At 33.9% G+C, this 24452-nt stretch overlaps 1 protein-coding gene across 1 annotated transcript in view; it reads right to left on the minus strand.

Moving 5' to 3' along the window:
• Positions 1 to 499: 499 nt before the first annotated feature.
• TRHDE (thyrotropin releasing hormone degrading enzyme) overlaps positions 500 to 24452 on the minus strand; it is a 427626-nt gene continuing 403673 nt past the window's right edge. The window contains exons 16-19 of the mRNA XM_037846765.1: positions 13285 to 13452; positions 12589 to 12729; positions 9157 to 9238; positions 500 to 2928 (exon numbers count right to left, since the gene is read on the minus strand). Of these exons, the coding sequence (XP_037702693.1) occupies positions 2785 to 2928; positions 9157 to 9238; positions 12589 to 12729; positions 13285 to 13452 (535 nt within the window). The 3' untranslated portion in view covers positions 500 to 2784. The remainder of the gene's footprint in view (positions 2929 to 9156; positions 9239 to 12588; positions 12730 to 13284; positions 13453 to 24452) is intronic.

Below are 24452 nucleotides of genomic sequence, written 5' to 3' on the forward strand. Positions count from 1 at the left end.
TAAATATATAAACCAAAGTGAATTTAAGCTCCAGCTAAAATCCATGTTATTGAAACTGAAGAATACCTCCAGCATTATAGATTATTAGCCTTAGAAGTTGAGATTGTATATTTTAAAAACTTCAAAGATTATAAGAAAATTTTACGGGAAGGAGTCACTGTGTACAAGTAGGGGGAAAATTTTATTTGTAAGTTAACTAGAGACATTTATTACCCAGTGTGGTAACTAATTTAGTCCTCTCTAATTGAAACCAAGTTTTATTATTGTACATGTATTGAAATAGTAAATTATTATGCCTACTTGTTGTACACTTTTCAAACAATCTGTGATTTCATGCATATGATCTGTAAAACAGACAAAGAGGAGAGAAAAGATAAAAACTCTATGTAAAAAATATAATTTTATAACTATATTTTACAGAGTATTCCAAGAGATATCATTGGTTATCTTATTTTGAAAATATTACTTATTTCAACAATGAAAAAACATTAAAGCCTGATGTAATTTTCAACATTGGAAAGGATGAATTTTTGAAATATATGTAGAACAAAAATTCCATCTCAATGCCATTGATACCACTATACTCTAGAACAACTATTACATGAGGTATTGAACAATGCACATAATTATACACTTAGAATTCAACATTGTAGTGAAACCAGTTGCTCAAGGCCACTAAAATAATGAAAGAAGAGATATGATTATTAACAGTGGGAGGAAAAAAGAAGTATAAAATCCCTTCTAAATCAAAGTTGGAAATGGTAATTTCACTCCAAGGAATGCCACAACTACTAAGAATTTTCCATAATTAATGACACAGAACAAGACATCCACCTCTAATTTTTCATCTTTTCCGTTTCATGAAACTAATGGTGATATAGTACATGTTTGAGACCTGCATGGCGGTGTGAAATGTGTTATTATTATGACTCAGAACTTACCCCTTAAGGATTTCACAAATGGGATGTGCAGTAATTGGATAGGTGGATGACTTTTAGTTTTTATACTAAGCAATACCATGCCTTGTTAACACCACATGGAGCCCTTAAAATTCCTGTTTCAATTCAGTGAAGTGCTGAGACATTCAGGTTATTGATAATATATATTAATTGCTAAAAGGAGAAAATTCATTTTAGGTGGTATTTGTTATATGAATTAGGAAATTGCACCTCTTTCCTACAAACTTACAATAAATCTATGGCTCCAGTTTCTAAAATATCTAATTGATTTTTCAGTATTCTGTGACTATTAGAGTATATTTGTTTCAACAGCTTGCAAGGAGATTTGTAGAAGTGGAAAACCCATGAAAGTAGGAAGTGGTCCATAAACATTGGGCTTATGAACAGTAGCGGTAGTGGTAATTTACAGTGGTAAATTTAAAATATGCTAATTTGGGAACATTTAAGCAACATTTGGAGAGCTGGCCTACTGGGTGAGAATACCATTTCAAAAACACGTTACTTAACATACAGCCATGAAAAAGGCTATTCAAAATTCCCAGGTGGAACAGAGTTGTCAATGCCAAAAGAAAAGTTTTTCATGATAACACAAAGAAAGTCACTTTTCATCTTAATGGATGGCACCACTGGCATAAAAGGTCATTAAATACTAATAGACCTACTTGAGGTATGGTTGCTTAATGGAGGATTAGAGTAATATAGACACAAAGACCAATACAGAGGGAGAGATTTTAACTCTCTGGACCATGCAACATGAGATGGGAAAACAAACAAGATGGAAAATAAACACGTTCTCAGCACTGATAATTATAAGTTTACAGAATTGTTTTATGTGATAGGATAAAAATGATGACAGAATCCATATTTAGGATGCAAGACTGCCACTTACTTAAGATAATTAGCAGAGTGATTAGTTTATACATAAATTTAGCATGAATTCATCTTCACGTGGTATAAGAGACCACTGTTGAGGAAGGAGATGAAAAATCCATTATACTTGAGAAATTTAGTCAGGAAAATGTTAGGAAGGACAGAGTTGAGATCAATTCTTTTAACCCTTTTCAAAGTACGCATATGTTTATAATAAGAGATAAATTTTCTCTGATCTGAAGAGGTTCCTTACACGTGTGCAGTGTACAACATACCATATACATATGGGGATTCCCTATGTACATAACCATATGCATACACCATTTCTATGCCTGTTTAAGTTGACACACAGTTTTAAATCGATGAAAATGAGTTAGCAACACAGTAATCATTGCCAGACAATCCAAGTGCTGAAATCAGTGTCATCACTTAAAAGGCTATTTTATCTCTTACATTATATTGAGAATATAATTCCCCTTTTTAATTTTCCTTCATTTCAACACTGATCGTCATGATAATTTTTTGTGCTTTTGCATAATGCCCATCCTAGATGTAACATATATTCACATACAACATTGGACAGTTTTAATAAGCATGCTGAAAGAAGTCAGGACCATACAACCATGCACAAAATATTCTGAATAGGTTTTCCCAAATTGACTGTAACATCAACATGCACTGCTATCATATGTGGTCCTGTATAGCGAGTAATGTACAGCTGAAGCAATCGTGGCTAGTTTCACTTGTCAGAGTTTCTTTAGAAAAGAATGCCCAGTAGAACAACAAAACAGAATGAATGAAACAAAAGAGTCCCCCAAACAAAATAAAACAAAAATTCCTCCCACACATTAACACTTTGAAAATCTGGCCATTTTTCACATAGCACATATTTCTCATTTCACATAATAAGGGTCTTCTCGTAAAATTCCGAGTTGAATTGTTTGTGAGACACATCTTAGTGTCTCAGAGCTTTTCCTAGCCATTGGAAAAGTTCATCTTGATAAAGCATTTTCCAGTGCACATTGGCTTCTACAGTTTCCACAGCTCGTGAGAAAGAGGCGGCAGCTACCCCATCATAGTTCTTCATAAAGTTCTTTAGCTAGAAATAGAATTTTTAAAATGGTAAATTTACATGTCTTAAAATGAACTCATGCTACAATGAACAACAGTGTGCAAATATCTGTTCAAGTCATCATTTTCATTTCTCTTGATATGTACCTAGAAGTGGGATTGCTGGGTCATATGGTAATTCTATACTTAATTTTCTAAGGAACTGCTGAATTGTTTTCCACAGTGTCTCCACTATTTTACATTCCTACCAACAATGAATGAATGTTCCTATTTCCCCACTTCCTCTCCAATGCTTGTTATTTTTCATTTTTTAACAGTAGCCAATCTAGTGGTTGTGAAATGGTATCTCATTGTGGTTTTGATTTCCAATTCCCTAATGGCTAATGATATTGAGCATCTTTTCATATGCTTTTTAGCCATTTGTATATCTTCTTTGGAGAAATGTCTATTCAAGTCTTTTGCTCATTTTTTTTTAAGTGGGTTATCTTTTTGTAATAAATTCTGGATACCAAACCCTTATCAGGTATGTGATTCCATTATTTATAATTTACAAAAGATGGAAGCAATGCAAGCATCCATCAACAGATGAGTGGTTAAACAATATGTGGCATGTACATAAAACAGAATATTATTCAGCTGTGAAAAGGAATAAAGTTCTGATACATGCAACATGGATAACCTTGGAGATGTCGTGTTGAATGAAACAAGCCAGACGCAAAAGGAAAAATATTGTATGATCTCACTGATATGAAATAATTAGAATAAGCAAATTCATAGAGTCAGAAACTAGAATACAGTTTACCAGGTGCCAAGGTTGGGTAGGGAATATGGAGTGGATTCTTTATTAGTGCAGAATTTCTGTTTGGGTTGAAGAAAAAGTTTTGGTAATGTATGCAATGGTGATGGTAACACAACACTGTGAATATAATTAACATCACTGACTCATGTATCTGAATGTGATTAAAATGGGAAATTTTAGGTTGTATATATGTGGCTAGAACAAATATTAAAAAAACAAATAAACATAGGACTGAAAAACACAGTGAACCCTAAGTAAATGATGGATCATAGTTAACAGTAGAGTTGTACTAATATCCTCTCATCAATTGTAACAAAATTACAACACTAATACAAAATGTTAAAAATAGGGCAGGTAAATGGGAACTTGGAATTTTCTGCATGATCTGTCTATAAACCTACAACTTATCTAATAATAAAAACGAACTCATGTCCAACACATGTGAACAAGAATCTATCTGGGACAAAGTGCCACAATCACTACAGAAGTTACCTTTTCATTGAGGTGTGAGTTTGATAATGATTTGCAATATGATAGATTGTTTCAACTAGATGTGATATAATTGCTTTGGGGACTGAAAAGAAAAAATATTGGGCATTACAGTTTAGATAGATCCAAATTCAGTTCCTTGTTTCATGAATAAATATTAAAAACAGATATATTTATTTTTCATAATAGGTTGATGGGATTGTGGCAGACTAGTTCTAATTATAAGGCATATCTAATGTAAGAAATAGAGTTAGAAACTGAATATAAGGACTAAAGTTCACCTTTTGTTTATAGAGAGAAAATTACTCTTCCTCTTCTCCAAATAAGCACTGTGAGGGCTTGACACTATCTTTCATGGCAAAGGTTTAGCAAGGTTATTGGGTAATGGGAAAAAGCAATGATGCTATGAAATTTGGATGATTAATGACACTGCAATCACCCGAATAACCAGATTTAGTAAAAAGTACAGAGGAATGTTGTGTCACTTAGAGAATTTGAGCATTTAATTAAAAAAAAAAACAATTTTAAATATTTTGTCATCATTTCTATTAATATATAATATTCTTTGGAAAGTTCACATATTCTGGGGAGATTCAGGGATTTTATTTACAGATTAAATACTAGCAGTTTTTCTTTCTGTTTGATTTGTCTTAAGAAATTGGCAACTAACCAACAATTGCAACCCTAATAGACAAATGTGAAAAATCAACTTGCAACACAGAAACATGATGTGGCATAATTAGTGTGGGGTGCGATTCACCACACGGTGGGCGCCACATGGAGGCTATGCTAGGGCTTAAAGGCGGGAAATGCAGAGCATCAAGATCGACTCAGGGGCAGGGAGGAGAAAGGAGGGAGGATTTAAAATGCAGTTAATTACACCTTTCTGACTTAATTTAGAAATTGGTTCATGGATAGCTTGGCTTGTTTGTGACAGAGTTACTTTGCTTACATGGTGTTGATGGATTTTTCTCATTTGCAAAGTTTATCCTCTATTTTTCTACAAAACCCTTTGCCCTGCAGGATTAGCAATGGATAATCATATTTCAGCACTATATCCTTTATAACAGTTCCAAATCACTATGCTTTTTAAATAAACATATAAAATATACAATGTATAATAATCATCTGTGCTATCCTTAAAACTGATTTGATATTTGACAAAATTTACACATATTAAGGAGAGCGGATGAAGGGAAGGGATTGAAATTTATTGGCTATCTCCAATATTCCAGGCACCACGCCACATGCGCCTGTTAACATGTGCACACATATAAAATTTTCCCAGGGCAGGCTTATGGAAGCACATGAACCACATTTTTACAATTTAGCTGATTAACACAACAATAAATTTTTATTCATAGATTCATGTTAGGACTCATTCAGTCTCTATCCATTTTGAACTATGTTCTGAATTATGTGTTTTAATTTATTGCAAAAATGCCTTGCAAATGGCATTATTTACATAATACATGTCAATGAAGACAAAAATTATATCTACTCCTTTTAAAGTATGTTCTGCATTATTACATTTTTTTCTTAGGAATAACTGGATTAGCCAGATTGTGATAAACTACCTCTTGGCAACTCTGTCTCTGTGGAGCATCCTTTTGACCTTTTTATGAGATAGTGAGCTAGAATGAATGCATGAGGTAAAACTCTAAGTCCTCCTTAAAGGTAAACTACGGATTTGAATATGAATGTGTTATTAACCCAAGAACAGAAGGTCAGATCATCCTGGAAGAGAAGTCTCAACAGACAAAGTAACTGGCAGGTCTCTAGGGATTCATTTCTTAAATCACTATTTAAATGCACTAAATATGTCCCTCGTCCCTAGTGAGCTCAGAGAGCCTGAGGTGACTCATATGCAGCTTAAGAGCAGCTTATTCATCAAAGCACATCTGCTCCACTTTCCATATTTGGCATAAATTGCTCCTCTTCCCCATATATGTCCCCAGCTCTTACAGCCAGTGTGGCCAGAGCAGCTGTCTGACTGGTCCTAGAGCATGACCACGGACCCCACAGATCCCGGCCTCACTTTAGATGGAAGGCATCTGGCATTGCAGTTTGCTTCTTTCATCAGCAATTTGGTAGTCCTCCTGCTCTCATTAATTTTGTAATCCTATTTTCTGAGAATTTATGCCATTTTATGCTTTTATTCAAAAACATTGCAAGCCTAGACACTATTTATAAAACAATATTTAGTAAGAGGTCAAAATTGTTTGTGCTCACTGTTCTTAGCATAAACTTTCTAGACATTTTTGTTAATTTTTCCATTTAAAAAGTTCTGAATTTCAAACAATAATTCTTATTTTAGGGAACCCTAGACCCAAACATCACATAACAATTTGCATCATTTTTCTAGTAAATTGCAAAACATAATATACTCTTAGTGACTATATAAATGAATAGAATTAGCTATTGCCCTATTATGAGGTTTATATTTTCAACATTAAAACTATAAATAGGATGTCTGTGATGCACAGGATCTATAATCTTCTACCAAAGCCTTGTAGAGTAGGTTTAACAGGCAGGAAACAAGGTGGCTGATATGTTGGGGCACACTGCTTAATAGACATGACTGGAAAAAAAAGGCAAGAGCCTCTGAGGTTCTGTGAGGTTGTACTTATTACTTTAAAATGAAGGAAATAATGAACTGTTTAATGGGGAAATATTGTTAAAATGTCTAGAAGCCATGTAATTAATAAGGAATTCTCTCTCTCAAATACTAGAATGCAATTTTAGGGAAGAGACCATGGTGCAATATTATTTTCTCTACTGAATGGCCAAAAGCTGATGAGATCATTGAAACCCTGAATGAGTTTTCAGAATTCATGAGAACGCTGATTCCCTTTCAAGCCATAAACACTCAGAAATAAGATTATGGCATATCCAAAGGGATCAATTGAGTTTTCTGATTATGAGGCTTGTGGGTTATTGGGGGAAATGACTGGATTTTCCTCAGCCTCCTTCTTATTAAGGAAGGGGATTATTGGCAATACAAATGAATCCACTGCACCCAAGCAACAGTTGTCCCCAATACTACAGACTATGATTAGATGATGAAAGCATGAAAAAACCTACAGCAGCAGTTTTTAAACTAGAAAGTCAGAGCAAGTGGCTCCACAATGAAGGGATTCATCACTGACTCCACTGAAAGCCTTTATTGTGAAGTTAGCTGCCTTGTAAATAATGGAATGAAAGTCACAATTCAGTTTCAGATTCAAAATTGAAACTTTCATGATAGGGGCATCTTGAGGCATGTAAATGCCAACTAAATAAACTGTAAAAAAAAAACAAAACAAAACTAAATATATTAGTGAAATATGTAAAGTGACCTGGTCAGTATTTGATAAAATCAATTATATGTCCATTTAAAACATGCTTTGTCATGGCTTGTATTACCAATAACAGAAAAGAAGAGAGACAGAAGACAGAGAGGGGAAAAGGGAGAGGGGACAAGGGAGGGCAGAGAGGGGAAGAGAAGAGTGGAGAGAGGGGGAGAAAAGAGGAGAGGACTGGGGGAGTTAAAGAGAGGGGGAGGGAGGGGAGAGGAGAAAAGGGAGGGAAGGAGAAAAGGGGAGAGCCAGGATTAGAGGAGAGGAGGGGAGGGGTCCTTTCACTTCTTGTGTTCACTTCATGACTTCACAGGCTGTCACTAAATGCATCGTTAATTCCTGTATTATTGAATGTTAAATCATGAAATTAAGAGTACTTCATTTAAATAACAGAAAATTGGAAGCAATCATTAATTTAATTGCTCTTCCTTTCTGCTTCTTATGGATATGAAAAAATTCCTTCCCATTTACACACAGGGAAAAAAAAATGTGTTGGGTTTTCAAAATAAATCCTTGAGAGGCAGGAACACACATTGCAAGGATAAAAGTTGCATTTCAAATCATCACAATCTGAGACTTAGCTTAGCTTAGTCCATAACATGCAATAATTCAAGTAAGTGCATGGGGGATGATCATAGGGAAATGGGCAATGTCATAAGAAATTAAGGAGGGTGACAGGTCTACACTTCTAAAGGAATGCCATCCAATGTGATTAGCTCTGGGTCACAGCATCAGGCACTTCCATCATGAGGAAAACATGAATCTCAATGCCAACTCCCAGCAATACTTTTAGTGGATGAGAACGAGGAAAGAGCAATAGGTATTGAAGCCCATCTCTTTTCAATTAAAATTATCTATATTTTGTTCCTACCTCCTATCTACTTAACTCTTGCCATATTATACTCCTCTCTAGTAGAGATGTCAGTTAATGGTCAAAGAACTGGCTGGTTTAAATTTCCAGTAAAACACACTGAAAGAGAAAAAGGAAATGCTAGATACTCCACAAATGGGACAATGGTCCTTAAAAAAATTAAGTTTATTTTAATTAATGAAATTCATTTGTGATTCTATCAATCAGAATTTAAAACAAATTATTAATCTCAAGAAGTATTGCCAGATTGTCCCTTTCAACACATATAAATTCACTCATTTTAACACTCTAGATAATATAAGGCATCATTAGCATGTCCAGTTATCCAAACTCTCTACTGCATAACTGTAAAACTGTGAAACTAATTCCCATTTCTGTACCTCAACATTAACTTAGGTTCTTTGTATTCAAATACTAAATCATTGACAGGAGAGTTTTTGCTATTTAGTGGATCCTGTGCTGTGTTCATAGAATCAGCTGAGGAGCAACTGTTTGGATCAAAACTTTCTGGAGTGGCTTATGGGTCCCCAGGTTTGAAAATCACTAGGTTCAAACACCTCCTACAAACAATGCTTATTCTAAATACCTTTGCAAATAATGATCTGAATAAAGTCTTTAACATGGGTGAATGGTTGTATGACTGTGTGTATGTAAAAAGAATGGGTGTGAATCTTTTGGAAACAAATGGTTAAAATAGACGTATGATTTCATATGCATAAAAAAGAAAAAAAACATTAGAACTCATTCTAAAATATTTACCTCCTTGAGTTCACCTTCAGTATTAAGAAATTCTGTAACTCCACTTATAAGTTTGGAATTCATAAATAATGCTTCTCCATACCTCAAAAGATAAAAAAAAAAGAGTCTTAATGTCAATACAGGTAGTTATTTAAGAAATACTACTATAAAGAATTTTACAGTCCTTCTCAAGGGTTCCATTCAAGGAATATTGCCTGGACTGCCATTAAGAACTCTGAGCAATCAAGGCCATTTCTCCAGGGTCAGGTAGATTCAGGAAGGTGTGTCTACAGGATAGCCACCTAATTTGGTGTGATTCCAACTGATTTGGCCAACAGTATTTCAGAGAGGTCTAAGATGCAGTAACGTAAAAATAAATCCCTCTGCAAATGGACTTATGCTAACTGTTATACTTCCAATCCAAGAAATGAGAAAAATTTTGAAACTTTCAACTTTAAAGCAACTTAGCTTACTATAAGGAAAAGGATCCCAGTAAAGGAATGAGGTCTGTAAGATCAACACAGGCATTATATCTGTCTGTCACACAGATCCTCTTGTTTGATCAGTCATAATTGACATTGGCATCCTACTTTTTTATGCTTAGAAACCAAGCCAAATTTCTCAACAACATTGCCAAAATATTAGCATTTTTTTCATGTGGGTATTGAAATAAAATATCTAGTTGTTCATTTGGATTGCATAACCCCTGTACCATAAAAATAATTATTTGACTCACTTATGACCCAAGGCAAGGAACAATCTGTGGTAGTAAGCTGGAAAGAATGCTTATTTTACTTATTTGTTTCTACTGGGCTAAGGACCATCATAGGCTATCATACTCTTAGGATTAAAGTAAACCAAAAATAAGACTAAGTTTTGAAAGCAAAGCTCCAGTCACCATTATAAGATTTTACTAATGCTGCCTTACCAGATGTCCTTAAGTATTTTAGCTTCTGGGACCTCAGTTTTCTCAACTGTAAAATGAGGGAGCTGAACAGGATGACCACAATTTGTTGCAATTTTAACATTAGAACTATTCCATGGGAAAGAGTCAGTTAGGTAAAAGCAAACAAACAGGTCTGCAATTAATGGAAGTAATCATTAGTAATCAGTATATGGTTACAGAAGTTGCCTTCTCTCTAGAAATGAAAATATTTTTCTAAGGGAGTAGCAATTGCTTCTGCTTATACTTTGTTATACTGTCATGTAATGATGAATAAGGCATAATCCTTCCTTCCAGGCATTACCCTATCTAGTTGAGGAGCTAAACATGTAAACAGATAATTTCTATCTAATGTGGCTACGTGTGGTGAAGATAAAATTATATGCTGTGATCAGAGAAGTCTCTGTCACTGTGGGACCTTGGGAAAGGCTTCCGGGAGATGTTGGCATCTGGATTGAGTATCGAGTAGATCTGAGCAGCAGGGAAGAAAGTAATTTTAGGCAGAGGACCAACATAAACATGGCAAGGTGTGAAATGTCATGGTGTGTGCAGACAATCACAAGCAATTCAGGATTAAGAGAGAATAAACTGCAAGTCTGGGGATAGAAGAAGAGGAGGTTGAAGGGGTGAGTGGTCAGGGATTTACTAAGAAGCATAGATTTTAGGTGTGGCAGAGAACCATTGAAGGTTTTATAGCAGGGCAATGTCACATTTGCTTTTATGGGATGATTCTTGGAACAAAAGGGAAGAGGCTGCTGTAGTGGGAGTAGTTTTTATAGGAGGCGGGGAGACAGTAGGCTTTTGTAAGAGTACTGGCAAGAGATAAGAACCTGCACTAGGGCAATGGTAGCAGGGAAAGAGAGGAAAAGGAAGAATTCAAGAAACATTTAGGAGTTGTTGAATTGGCAAGACCTCAAGCTTAATTGTTTATATAAGGCAAGGGAAAGCAGCCCAATGTAGACTTCCATGTGTCTGGCTTGAACAACTGGTGGATGATCCTACAAATCACCGAGAAAAAGAAGACAAGAAGAAACTGATGAGATAAGCTTTGCAGGCTCATCCCAGCAGAGGCCTCCAATGGGAAGCTGGATATCATAGGGTAAAGTTTTGATGAAATGTTTGAGCTAGAGATGTACATCTGGGAATGACTGCAACATGAGAGTGGATGACAACCAAAACCTGCAGAGTGGGAAGAAAATAGTACATTGCACAGGGCTCCCAAGAACTCCAACAGTCAGGGATTGACAGTGGAGTAGAAACAGATAAGACAATCCTATTTATCAAGGTAAACACTACTGTATTAGTTAATACACTGAAACCTTAACCTTTCTACCTTTGGCATAGAGATCACTGACTCTCAATGATATAAAATATGCTTCAGAGGAACCAAATATTTTTTAGCAGGGATTAAACCATATGTGTGTTATGCTAAACTGCTCTGCAACACCATTCTCTAAAGAAGCTCCTGAGTATTGGTAGATATTTGATAATTTTAAAATGAAATGCTTGTATATATTAATTTCACCATACATGTCTAACAATCCATTCTATTATTTGCATGACAGAAAAGCAAACTCTAAGCTTCCAATCATTCCCAGTTCTGAGCCCAAAATATAAAGGAGCCAATGTGCCCTCTAGGATTATCAGTACTTCCTGATAATGCTATACCTGTAGATAGAATGTGTTTTAATATGACACAGCCATTCATATAAATTTCTTATATGTGGGCAACTGATAAAAGTATGCCTAAAAATAACAAATTTTGTGTATCAGTTTTTAAAAGAGAAAAAATACTGTCTGGGGACACTGAAGTTTGAGAAGAACATGAAGCATTTACATGCTCTATAATAAATTTAATTTTAAAATACCACAGAGATTATCAGAGTAATAAATTAACATTTGTTATAATATATTTAAATACATAATGATATATTTTTAAAAACTGAAACAGAAGAAATCTCACCATGAAACAAGACGCCGTGGGAATGAATTCTACTGCAACGAGAATCTTACAGTGATTCAGAATGGTTAATGCTCCTTTTCCATACCATAATTTTATTTCAGATGTTTTATGATATTTATATATAAAGGACATTTAAAACAATTCTACAGAGGTAATTAAAGTTTTCTTATTATAGTACCATTATATCTGCCTTATAAATCATTTTTTTCTATTACACGTTCAGGATATAGGAGTTTTATGGTGTGATTTCCTCAACCTTGGACAGTCTGATAGCTTTTCGGGAAAGCTGCTCCACTAAACCTTTTGTACTTCCTACCTTTCCAAATATAATTAATTTTAAGGTTATTGATATTTAATAAATGAATAATGTTTAGAATTGTTAAAATAATTCTTAGTTTTACAGGAGTACTGATGCCTAACTTGGTTGATTACTTTAAAATCTAATCCTATTACCTGTATCTTGGCTATAACACAAAAAAGTTGGACCTTTATCAGGTCACACTGCATTTACTCACTCATGTATGAATGACTGAACTCTTATTTCTACCTGGTATTTAATATCTTCCATTTATCCCTGAAAAACTTCCAGGCAAGGTCTCGGCCATGTGGATTTCGAGCTACATGGATTATGACATCAATTGCATCTTGATCCAGCACCACCTCAGAATTCAGAGACAGATTCAGAAGCCTTTAAGGACAGATATGTGGAAAAAAATTTAGTTCTTTAACATTTTAATAATCTTCTTAAAAACTTTGTGGTTTATATTGTTAAAAGAAGTTTCAAAAGAAGACTTCATTGTCAACTTTAATAACATAAATTTATCAATTGAACAAATTTCTGCTTATAAAGGGGGGGAGGTCAAATTCACAGTAATTCTCAAGAAATAACATTAATCAAACACTGAAAAATTCTTGTGGATGCAGAACTCACAACTCTGGTTTTATGACGCAATACACACTTTTTTAAACATTTTATAATAAATACTTCCTTTTATAATGAAATATTTTCTTTTTACATGTATGTATGTATAAGAATATTGGCATATAAGAAGATATAAGTATGCATATGTATATATAAAAATTAGTCATAAAGGCATATCTCCCAAGTCATGTTAACATGGCAATTTTCCTAAGCTTTAAGAAGATATATTTTAGAGTAACTAGCAAATATTAGTGACAATAAAAACTAAAAACAATTTCAGTTAACAGAAATATATTCATTACATAGATTAATTTGACCCACCTATTTAATAAATTCCTGTCATCACTGCAAGTTAAGGCTTCCAATAATATTTTCTTCTCAGAAACTGCTGTGGTTGAATGGAATTTCATCCATATGAATTCCCAGACATCCTCATCCAGGAGTGAAACTCCGGTACAGTAGACGATGTCTCTAACATTTAGTGGTATTCTAAAGAAGCAACCCATGGTGGTTTTCTGTTAATTAAAAACTTCATGGTATTGAAAATAAACATAGATGCTGTTGTACTAAATTCACTTTTTTAAAAAATATGATTTTGTTAATTAAATTTTACTTGAAAGAGAATACTACTATATAGTAACAATATTCCAAGATAAAAAAATAACTTGAATGAAATTTCATGTTTTATCAAAAGGTTGTTTTGAATACAATTTTTGTTTTCAATCTTGAAATTATATTTAAATAAAAATAGTGAGATAAAAACCCTCAAAAAATAATAAAAATGGGGTGCTTTATATTTCCACAAACATTATTATATTTTTATATTATATATTTATTTATATTACACTTATTGTCCAAAACTTTTGCTTTCATAACTGATAGACCCAAGAATGACAAAAAAGCATTGGTTGAAGAGAATGACTCATTAATTTGGAGAAAATGGAAAAAAAAATTCTACTAAACCCTTAGATAATTTTCTCAAAGCTCTCCAAATTCTGGATCTCAGAAGATATAATACAGATTATAAAACATAGGTAGAAAATTAGGAGAAACTATAAAGTACTTTTTTACTATATTTATAAAAACTACTACCTAAAAATAGAAAAAACTTTGACTTTATATCCAAACTACAGTGTTAAAGTGGCAAACTCTATTATTTAATTAGTGTTGTGTATTCCTAAATTATAAATTTTCATGTCTAGTTTTGCCATTGCAAATTTTTCAGTAAATACTATTACATCAAATTTTGGTCTATATCCCACATTTCCTGAGTTTAAAAAAAATATTTCTCTGCAGTACTGTGGGAAGATGGTGGAGTAGGAAGCTAGAGAAATCAGTCCCCCCACCTAAACAACTATTAAGCAGGCAGGAACTGCCCAAATCAACCATTTTGAATCTCCAGAGTCCCTATCAGCACTATTGTATTGTATTTTTTGGTATGTAACCCTACTTGCTACTCTGTCCAGGCGCTAAAATGTAAATGCATGTGAAGCAATGATAAATCTATGGTTTTGGAAATACAAAGTACAAAGATATAATTTGTAACAGGTACAAAAAAAGGTGGGGGTGGAGGGGGTAGATGAACAGTGTATGTGTATGCAATTGAAGCCAAGATATTATCAAATAAAATGTGATTGTCATATATTTAGGATGTTGAATTTTAACCCGATGCTACCACAAAGAAAACATATGAAAAATATATCCAGACAGAAATGAGAAGGGACTCAATATGGTACAATAAAAAATTTAGGAAATTTTTTTAAAAAATCAAATAAATAAGACAGCAGGAATTAAAGGAAGAATTGAGGGCAAACAAAAGTATAATACTTGCAAAGACTAAATAGAAAAATTGCAGAAGAAAGCCCTGCCTTATCAGTAATGACTTCAAATATAAATGGATTAAACTCTCCAGTCAAAAGGCAGAGATTGGCAGAATGGATAAAAAAGCATGACCCAACTATATGCTATCTAGGAGGGACTTACCTTAAATTCAAAGTAGCTTTAAAGTGAAAGGATAGAAAAAAATATATCATGCAAATAGTAACCAAAGGAGAGCTATGGGAGTTATTCTAATATCAGATAAAATATACTTTAAGTCAAAAGCAGTTATGAGGGACAAAGAAGGTCATTATATACTGATAAAGGGGTCAAGTCAATAAGAAGACATAAAAATTGCAAATATATATGCACCTAAAAGGAAAGCCTCAAAATATATGAACCAAATACTGACATATTTGAAGGGAGAAACTGACAGTTCTACATTAATAGTAGGAGACTTTACCATCACTTTCAATAATGGATAGAACATCTAGATAAAAGATCAGTAATGAAATATAAAACTTGAGCGATGGTTTAAACCAACAAGACCTAAAAAATATATATATAACACTTCACCCAACAAAAACAGAATACACATTCTTCTTAAGGGCACATGGATCATTCTCTAGGAAAGACCATAACTTAGATCACAAAACAAGGCTCAATAAATTAAAAAATATCAACATCATAAAATGTATCTTCTCTGATGAAAACGGAATAAAGCTAGAAATCAATAACAGAGGGTGAAACAGAAATTTAACAAATATTTGGAAATTAAACAATGTACTCTGAAAGAACTAGTGAGTTAAACAGGAAATCACAGGGGAAATTAGGAAATAGCTTGAAGCAAATGAAAATAAAAATACAACATACTCAAAATTATGAGATTCAAAAAATGCAGTGCTGAGGGGGAAATTTATAGCTCTAAATGCTTACGTTAAAAAAGAAGAAAGATTTCAAATCAGAGACCTAACTTCAAAACTGGAAGAACTAGAAAAAGAAGAGAAACTAAACCCAGAGTGAGTGGAAGAAAGGCAATAATAAAAATTAGAGAGGAGTTAAATGAAATAGAGAATTAAAAAAAAATAGAGAAAATCAACAGAACCAAATGTTGTTTCTTTGAAAAGAGCAATAAAATTGACAAACTTTAGCTAAACTGATGACCAAAATAGAAAGTGGACACAAATGACTAAAATCAGAGATGAAAATGAGGGAAATTACTACTGACCCTACAGAAATGAAAAGGACTATAAGAAGGTACTATGAATAATAACTGTCCACCAACAAAGTAGATAACCTAGATGAAATGGTGAATTCGTAGAAACAACAAACTAGCTACACTGACTCAAGAAGAAATAGAATACTCAACAAATCAATAACTAGTAAAGACAGTGAATCAGTAATCAAAAAACTTCCAACAAAGAAAATCCTGTGGCCAGATGATTTCCCAGGGGAATTTTACCAAACATTCCAAGAAGAATTCATAACAATCCTGCTCAAATTCTTCCAAAAATTGAAAGAGAACACCCCCTAAGTTATTCTATGAGACCAATATCACCATCATACCAGCATTAGATATAGATCCCACATGAAAACACCAATATCTCTTAGAAATATAGATGCAAAAATCCTCAACAATACACTAGCAAACTGAACACAAGAAAACATTAAAAGAATTCTGTACCATGATCAAGTGGGATTTATCCCAGGTATGAAGTGTGGCTAAATATAAGGAAATCAATTAATGTAATACACCTTATTAGCAGGGAAAAAAACACACGATCACCTCAATTGATGCAGAAAAGGAATTTCACAAAATCCAGCACACCTCTTGAAAAAAAACAAACAAAAAAAAACACTTAGAAAAGTAGGAATAGAATGAACTTCCTCAACATGATACAGAGCAGAAAATGAAGAACCCAAAGCTAACATCAGATTCAATGGTGAAAGGCTTAACATTCTCCCTCTAAGTTGATGGAAAAGACAAGGGTGCCCACTGTCACTACTGTTATCCAACATGTATTGGATATTCTAGCCAGAGCAATTAGACAAGAAAAAGAAATAAAAAGAATTTGACTTGGAAAAGAAGTAGTAAAATTTTCCCTGTGTGCAGATGATATGATCTTATATACAGAAAATCCTAAAAAAATTCACAATAAAGCTAATAGAACTAATAAATGAATTCAGCAAAGTGGCTAGGTACAAGATCAGCATGCAAAATTCAGTAGTGTTTCTAAACCCTAGGTATAAACAATCTGGAGATGAGATCAAGAAAAAGAACTCCATTTACAATGACAACTAAAAGGATCAAATACCTAGGAATAAATCTAAACAAGGATGCAAAGGAGTTGCACATAGAAAACTACAAACATTGCTAAAAGTAATCAAAGAAGATCTAAATAAATGGAAGGACATTCCATGTTCATTAATACTAAATATTGTTAAGATGTCCATTCTATAGAGAGTGATTTACAGATTCAATGTAATCCCAATAAAAATTCCAAGAATCTTTTTACAGAAATGGAAAAGCCAATCATCAAATTTATATTGAATGGGGAAATGCCTTAAATAGCCAAAGCCATCTTGAAAAAGGAGAACGAAGTTGGAAGACTCACACTTTCTAGACAGCACGGTTCTGGCGCAAGAGACCAATAGAATTGAATTGAGATTTCAAATATAAACCCTCACATTTATGGACAACTGATTTTTGACAATGGGGCAATGACCATAAATTGGGAAAGAACAGACTATTGAAAAAATGGTGCTGGGAAAATTGGTCTCCACTAGCAAAAGAGTGAAGGTGGACACAACCTCGACTTATAAAAAATCAACTCAAAATAAATAAAAACCCTAAATGTAAGAGCCAGGACTATAAAACTCCTAGAAGAAAACATAGGGAATATCATCAGGATCTTGTGTCAGACGATGGTTCTTAGACTTTACATCCAAAGTACAAGTAACAAAAGAAAAGAATAGATAAATGGGACCTTATCAAAATTAAATTCTTTTGAGCCTCAAAGTACTTAATCAGGAAAGTAAAACCACAACCTACACAACAGGAGAAAATATTTGGAAATCACATATCTGGTAAGGTTTTGATACATAGAATATACAAAGAAATCTTTCAATTCAACAAGAAAAAGAAAAGTAACACAATGAAAAAATGGGCAAAAGTGTTGAATAGACATTTCTCAAAGGAATATATTCAAATGGCCAAAAGCACCTAAAAAGATATTCAACACCATTAGCCATTAGAGACATGTAAATCAAAACCAAAATGAAATCCCACATCCACTAGAATGGCTACTACTAAAAAAAAAGTTAAAAGTGTTGGAGAGGTTGTGGAGAAATGGGAACATTCATTCATTGCTAGTGGGAATGTAAAATGCAGCAGCTGCTGTAGACAACAGTTTGGCAGTTCCTCAGAAAGTTAAGTATAGAATTACCATATGACCTGACAATGCATTCTAGGTATATTCCCAAAAGGATTGAAAGCAGAGATTTGAACAAATATTTGCATACTGATGTTCCTAGTGGCATTATTCACATTTGCCAAAAGATGGAAGCAACCTGTGTCCATCAACTGACACATGGATAAACAAAATGCGGTACCCAATGGAATATTATTCAGCCTGAAAAAGGAATGAAGTTCTTATTTATGTGACAGCATGGATAATCCTTGAAGACATCAAGTTGAGTCAAATACACCAGACACAAAAGAACAAAAATTGCATGATATCATTGATATGAAATAATTGGAATAAACACACTCATAGAGTCAGAATCCAGAATATAGGTTATTGGAGGACAGGCTTGGGTAGGGATTAAGGAGTTAAGGCTTAAAATGTACAGAGTTTCTACTTGGGATGATGGAAAAGTTTTGGTAATATACGGTGGTGATGGCAGCATAACATTGTGAATGTAATTAACAGCACTGAATTACATATTTAAATGTTGTTAAAAGGGGAAATTTTAGGTTATATATATATGCTACTAGAATAAAAATTTTCAAAAATTCCACAGAACTGCAATCAATTGTGATAAATGTACCACACCAATGCAAGGTGTTAATAATAGGTTGGTATAGGGTAATCCTGTATTTTATACATGATTGTTCTGTAAACCCACAACTTTACTAACAAATATATATATTTACATATATATACACATGTACATATCTTTATATGAAAGGTATGCTAGTGCTTCAAGATAAAACAGAAAATGTGTTTCATCTTTGTGTAATAATCACTAGACCATTTTTAAAACCTCACGTTTATAATTTGAATGTGGCTAATTATAACAAAGAACTTTTTCTGGATATGAAAATATTTAGGAATGTGATGGTTAAAACACTATTATTGGTTAAAGAAGTCTCCAGACAACAGGAGAAAGTATCTGGATGACTATCAGTAAGATGTTCTTCATCTTATTTTGTTAAGCAACTACATAGGGCTGGGCTATTGTTCTAGTTTGCTAATGCTGCTGGAATGCAAAACACCAGAGATGGATTGGATTTTATAAAAGGGGGTTTATTTAGTTACACAGTTACAGTCTTAAGGCCATAAAGTGTCTAAGGTAACACATCAGCAATCAGGTACCTTCATTGGAGGATGGCCAATGGTGTCCGGAAAATCTGTTAGCTGGTGCCTGCTCCAAAGTTCTGGTTTCAAAATGACTTTCTCCCAGGACATTCCTCACTAGGCTGCAGTTCCTCAAAAATGTCACTCTTAGTTGCACTTTGGGGTATGTGTCCTCTCTTAGCTTTTCCAGAGCAGGAATCTGCTTTCAACGGCCATCTTCAAACTGTCTCTCATCTGCAGCTCCTGTGCTTTCTTCAAAGTGTCCCTCTTGTCTGTAGCTCCTTTTCAAAATGTCAGTCTCAGCTGCACTGAGTTCCTTCTGTTTGCCAGCTCATTTATATAGCTCCTGTGATTTAATTTAGACCCACCCTGAATGGGTGGGGCCACACCTCCATGGAAATTATCCAATCAGAGTCATCACCCACAGTTGGGTGGGGCGCATTTCCATGCAAACAACCTAATCCAAACATTCCAACTTAATCCCCACTAATATATCTACCCCACAAGATTGCATCAAAGAATATGGCTTTTTCTTGGGGACATAACACATTCAAACTGGCACAGCTATAATCTGGATGTGGTGGTATTCTATCAGATGTGTAGAGTTGTAAGAAGCATCATTCAAAATTCATACTTCCCAGAAATGGCTAAAAGTATACTATTCTGTCTCTTCCAACAAGTAATAAAAGTATTTGGAAAAAAGCACTTGGACTTTGCTGACTGTAGCTTTTTTCTGTGTGGTATTAGAAGGCAAGTGGTTTGTTTGTTTGTTTTTAGAGAAACCAAAAGAACAGAGATATAGAAGGAAGCAGCAAAGAGCTTCACATACTTTTGCTTTCCTCTCAGCTCTGGACCCCTTGTTGTAGAAAGTACCAGTGATACCCTTCCTGATTGCTGGTGATACATTCTTTTCTGGAAGTGCTCTATTTATGAGCATCTCACACACAGCACACCTGAAATCATTAAGGAGGGCATTGCCACCATATTTTGAAGAATTTGCTCAATCCTGTAGACAGAATTTGAGATTATAAACATGCCACTGTCTCTATTAACTTCAATAAGAAAATTAAGAAAACCAATCTTTCTCTAAATCAACTGCTGTAAAAGAGGGTGAGTCATTTAGTCCTAATATTACAGGACATAGAGCATACTGCTGCATTATTGGCATAACTTCAGCCAAGAAAGCAATACAAAACTTTGCAAGAAAGAACAATAAAAATGCCTACTGAAGTCATCAATTCATCAATAAATGCGTACTTTCTTAATGTTAGACCTGATAGTACCATTTTACTTTCTAAGAAAAATTCATTAAGATATCAATATACCAAAGACAGCACAGTGATAGAGACAATTGAAGTAGGTCTATTTCTGCCTACAAACAGATTACAATCTCAATGGCTTCAAGTAGGAAGGGCCTACAGAAATATAGAAAGGACAAAAGAAATGAAGAAGCAAATATTAAACCATGTTTCCTAGAAAGAACTTGAATGCCATAAACTACAGGCACCATCCAAAGTCCATATTGTTGTTTCCAGTAGTGCTATTGGCTGATGCAGAATTATGTGAAACACATACATATATAAAAGGGTTGGCCAGTCCAAAGCCCTGGACACTGGGCTAACAGAGCATTAGATGTAGAAAATAACATTGCTTAAGACTATGTTCCAGGTTACACATCTTACTTTAATCTCTATAATAATACCATAATGTCTATATTAATAACTCATTTGCAGGAGAGGGAACTCTGTTCTTAGAGGGGATATTTTGCACAATAAAGACTAGATAGTAAGTTAAGAATCAGGGTGTGTGAACACGAAAATCTTTCCTATTTTCTTCAGCTTAGAGATGGCTAATGAGAATGAAAGCAACATAGAATGACTTACATTAGTAATAATAATTTGACAATTGTTATTGAATTCTGCTTTTTTGTTGTCCAATAAGACAGACTGATAGAAAGTAAAAAAATGAAAAACTTAAATGACAAAAATAGTCTCTCCTTTAAGAGATTACTGCAGCCAAGCTCCTAACCAAGGGGATGTAGAATAACACCAGTGTAGCTGAGGGTTGAACTGGCCACAAATGTCACTATCACTCTGTTTTAGTTACTCTTTTGTATTTGCAGTTTAATCAGTCATCTTTAAGTAATAGTCAGTATTGGCAAGAGAGGATTCCAACAATGAGAATCTATTTTTCTCACCAGCATCGAAGTACTATCATTAAAATGCAGCATCTGGGTGACTGAAAAGGATTTGCTGTATGGCAATTAGTCACAAACAGAGCAAGGAAAAGAAATCTTGAAAGGACAGAAATGACAGACAAAGCCTGAAGGAATCCAACACAAGGTGTCCTAGGCCAAGGAAGCCTTTGAAGGTAAGGCTGCCCAGAACAGGGACAGTTTCTTCAACTGCAGCTGCAGCCACAAACCATGACAATGACCGCATAATTTTGGTATGTTCTGCAAGGAACTACAGGTTGAGTTTCAGGTTCATCAGCAGCCGTCCTTCTGCACGTAACAGACATGTTAACTTTGATTACTGTGAAAATGAGGCACACATGTTTACAAATATAATCTGAAACCTGTTGATGGTCTTTTGAAAAACAACCCTCGATCTCAGCTACAAATCACCAAACTCCCAGAGAAGAAATGGCTCTATCAGCAGATTCAAGGATGTACACATTGCATGGGTTCTTAGCCCTCCTTGGTACAGCAAAGCAAAGCTGATCAGTCTGAGAATATGCTCCGATTTTCTAGCATCTCTTCCCACCCCATCAACTCCTCATCCTTCTTACCCATCCATTAGAGAATCACTGTACGGCTCACAAGATCATTTGTAACCATCAATGAAAATAAAACCAGATTAGAGAGCATTGTAATTTGCCAAGGGTCCTCAATTCTCAATCATTTCCATTATAATGAAACCCCTTTTGTTGCTAAATGTGTGGATGTTCCAATAACATTTTAGGAAAATTATTGCTCCTGAGACAGTTTAAGATCTCTTTGTATAACCCAAAGTCATTAGGAACAAATTAAAAAGCTCATCTGTGTGTAAAACATGAGCTGAAAAACCCACAAAGCCCATAGTTATGAAGAGTAAAAATGAGTCCTGTGAGGCTCTTGATATCAGGGACACAGGGAGGGAGGGACCCACCTCATGAACATGAAAACTGTTTATGAAAATGTGAATATCCCCATGGTCATTAACAGCTGCCTCAGAAGTAAATATTTTAATGGAATTTGATTATCAGAGAAGAAAAACTGCTCTGTTTTTTTTTTGTTTGTTTGCTTTTGCCTAGGTATAGAAATCTGTTTCCACGGTATGCATATCAACAAGTGAGTTGGCTATCCTAAATACCTTCACACAAGATGCATGGGGTACTGCTTAGCCAAGCCGCCTTTATCTTTTCTATGGCACCAACATTATAGAAATTATTACCCTATTAGTGTAACTTGTACTATACTTTTTATTCCATTTTCATTTTAAATAAGAATATGACAGAGTTCATTTGTATGATAAAATTTTAAAAGCATAAAAATTCAGTGTATCATTTCGAAAGAATTACCTTAGTATTTTGGTGATATGTATAACCTTATTTATCTTTCTAAAAGCAACTGCTTAAAAGCCAAATGCTCTAGAGAAGTTAAAAAATGAAGTAGGTAGAAAAGTAAAGACATATATCCTTCAGGAAAAGTTATTTTACTTAGTTAAGTAATGATGGTGGAATAAGACTAATGCTTTAAATAATAGTTAATTCAAACTTTAGCTATTAAATAAATTGAAATTGTGATGTAATTTATATTTGTAATGTAGATTGGTAAATTCAGATAAATAATTAAAATTTCCAAAGGTTTTAATATGAAAATATTCACTGCTGCATTGTTTTTAAGGTAAGATACCTAGAATCATCCAAAATATCAACAATAGGGAACTGGTTTGTTAAGTGAAGGAACAGATAGAAACTCAGAATGATATCATAGAAAAATATTTATTGATATTGTAAAATATATTATTAAAGACTGAATATAATACTGGTATAATACTATTGTGTTTTTTTTTGTTTTTTTTTTTTAAAGCATAATATGCATGTTCTTAGGAAAGAATAAAGGAAAAGGATAAAAAGAGAATATGAACAATCATCACCTCTGGGTTTGGATTATGAGTAGATAGTTTTTTTTTAAATAATATATTTAAAATGTAATAATTTAATAATTTTTGTAATTACTTTTGAAGTAAGATAAATCAATTACAGCTATAAAGATAAAATTCTGTTACTATTGGAATAAAATATATTCTGGTACCTAAAAATGCTATTGAATAATGTGTAGAAATAATTGCGATGATAAATTTAAAATATCTTCCAGAGGAAATTATATTTTCCAAAGGAAAAAAATCACACTATTTTAAAATATAAATATTGTTGCTTAATCATTATATGGGTCTATTTTAAGCAAGTTTTCAGTAGACCTAATTCAGCCAGTAACTACCTCTCAGACTGGGCAAAGACAAGGTCATTGTCTTGGGCTTCTTTCTCATCCTAATTGGAGAGGGCTAAAGTACATGAGTTCTAAGGTCCCTTTCTGCTCTGTTCATACAAGATTCTTTTCATTAACAATCGTATTAACATTGAATTTGTGGGTTTAATTATTTTCAGAGACAATGAAAAACATTTCTCAAAATGCTAGCCTCTTTAAGAGTACCTCTTTCTTTCAGTGGTACTACATATGACATTGATATTTCATGGGGCCTATCACTTAATTAATTTTAATTAATTAACTTATTTGAAAGATCATTTGCCTACTCTAGAAATTAAAGTTTCCTTGCCAACGCTCTGAATCTTGTTCTGCCTTATAAATGCTTGTAGTCTTACTTCTTCCAGGACAGACACTCTTTAACATTATAATATCAGAATGAAAAATAACTTTCATTTGCCAAAGGTTTCCATGTTCGTACTGTCCCCAACCCACATGTCATTTGACCCATGTCCTTCAGCCCATTGGCTGCTTCTCAAAAATCTATTCTTAATAAAACTTAAAGCTACTTGGAATGAATGAAAAATTTGTGAATTCTTGCATCTATGTGTCCATTTTCTCAA

This window comes from Choloepus didactylus, chromosome 8 (assembly GCF_015220235.1).
Source record: "Choloepus didactylus isolate mChoDid1 chromosome 8, mChoDid1.pri, whole genome shotgun sequence".
Lineage (NCBI taxonomy): Eukaryota > Metazoa > Chordata > Mammalia > Pilosa > Megalonychidae > Choloepus > Choloepus didactylus.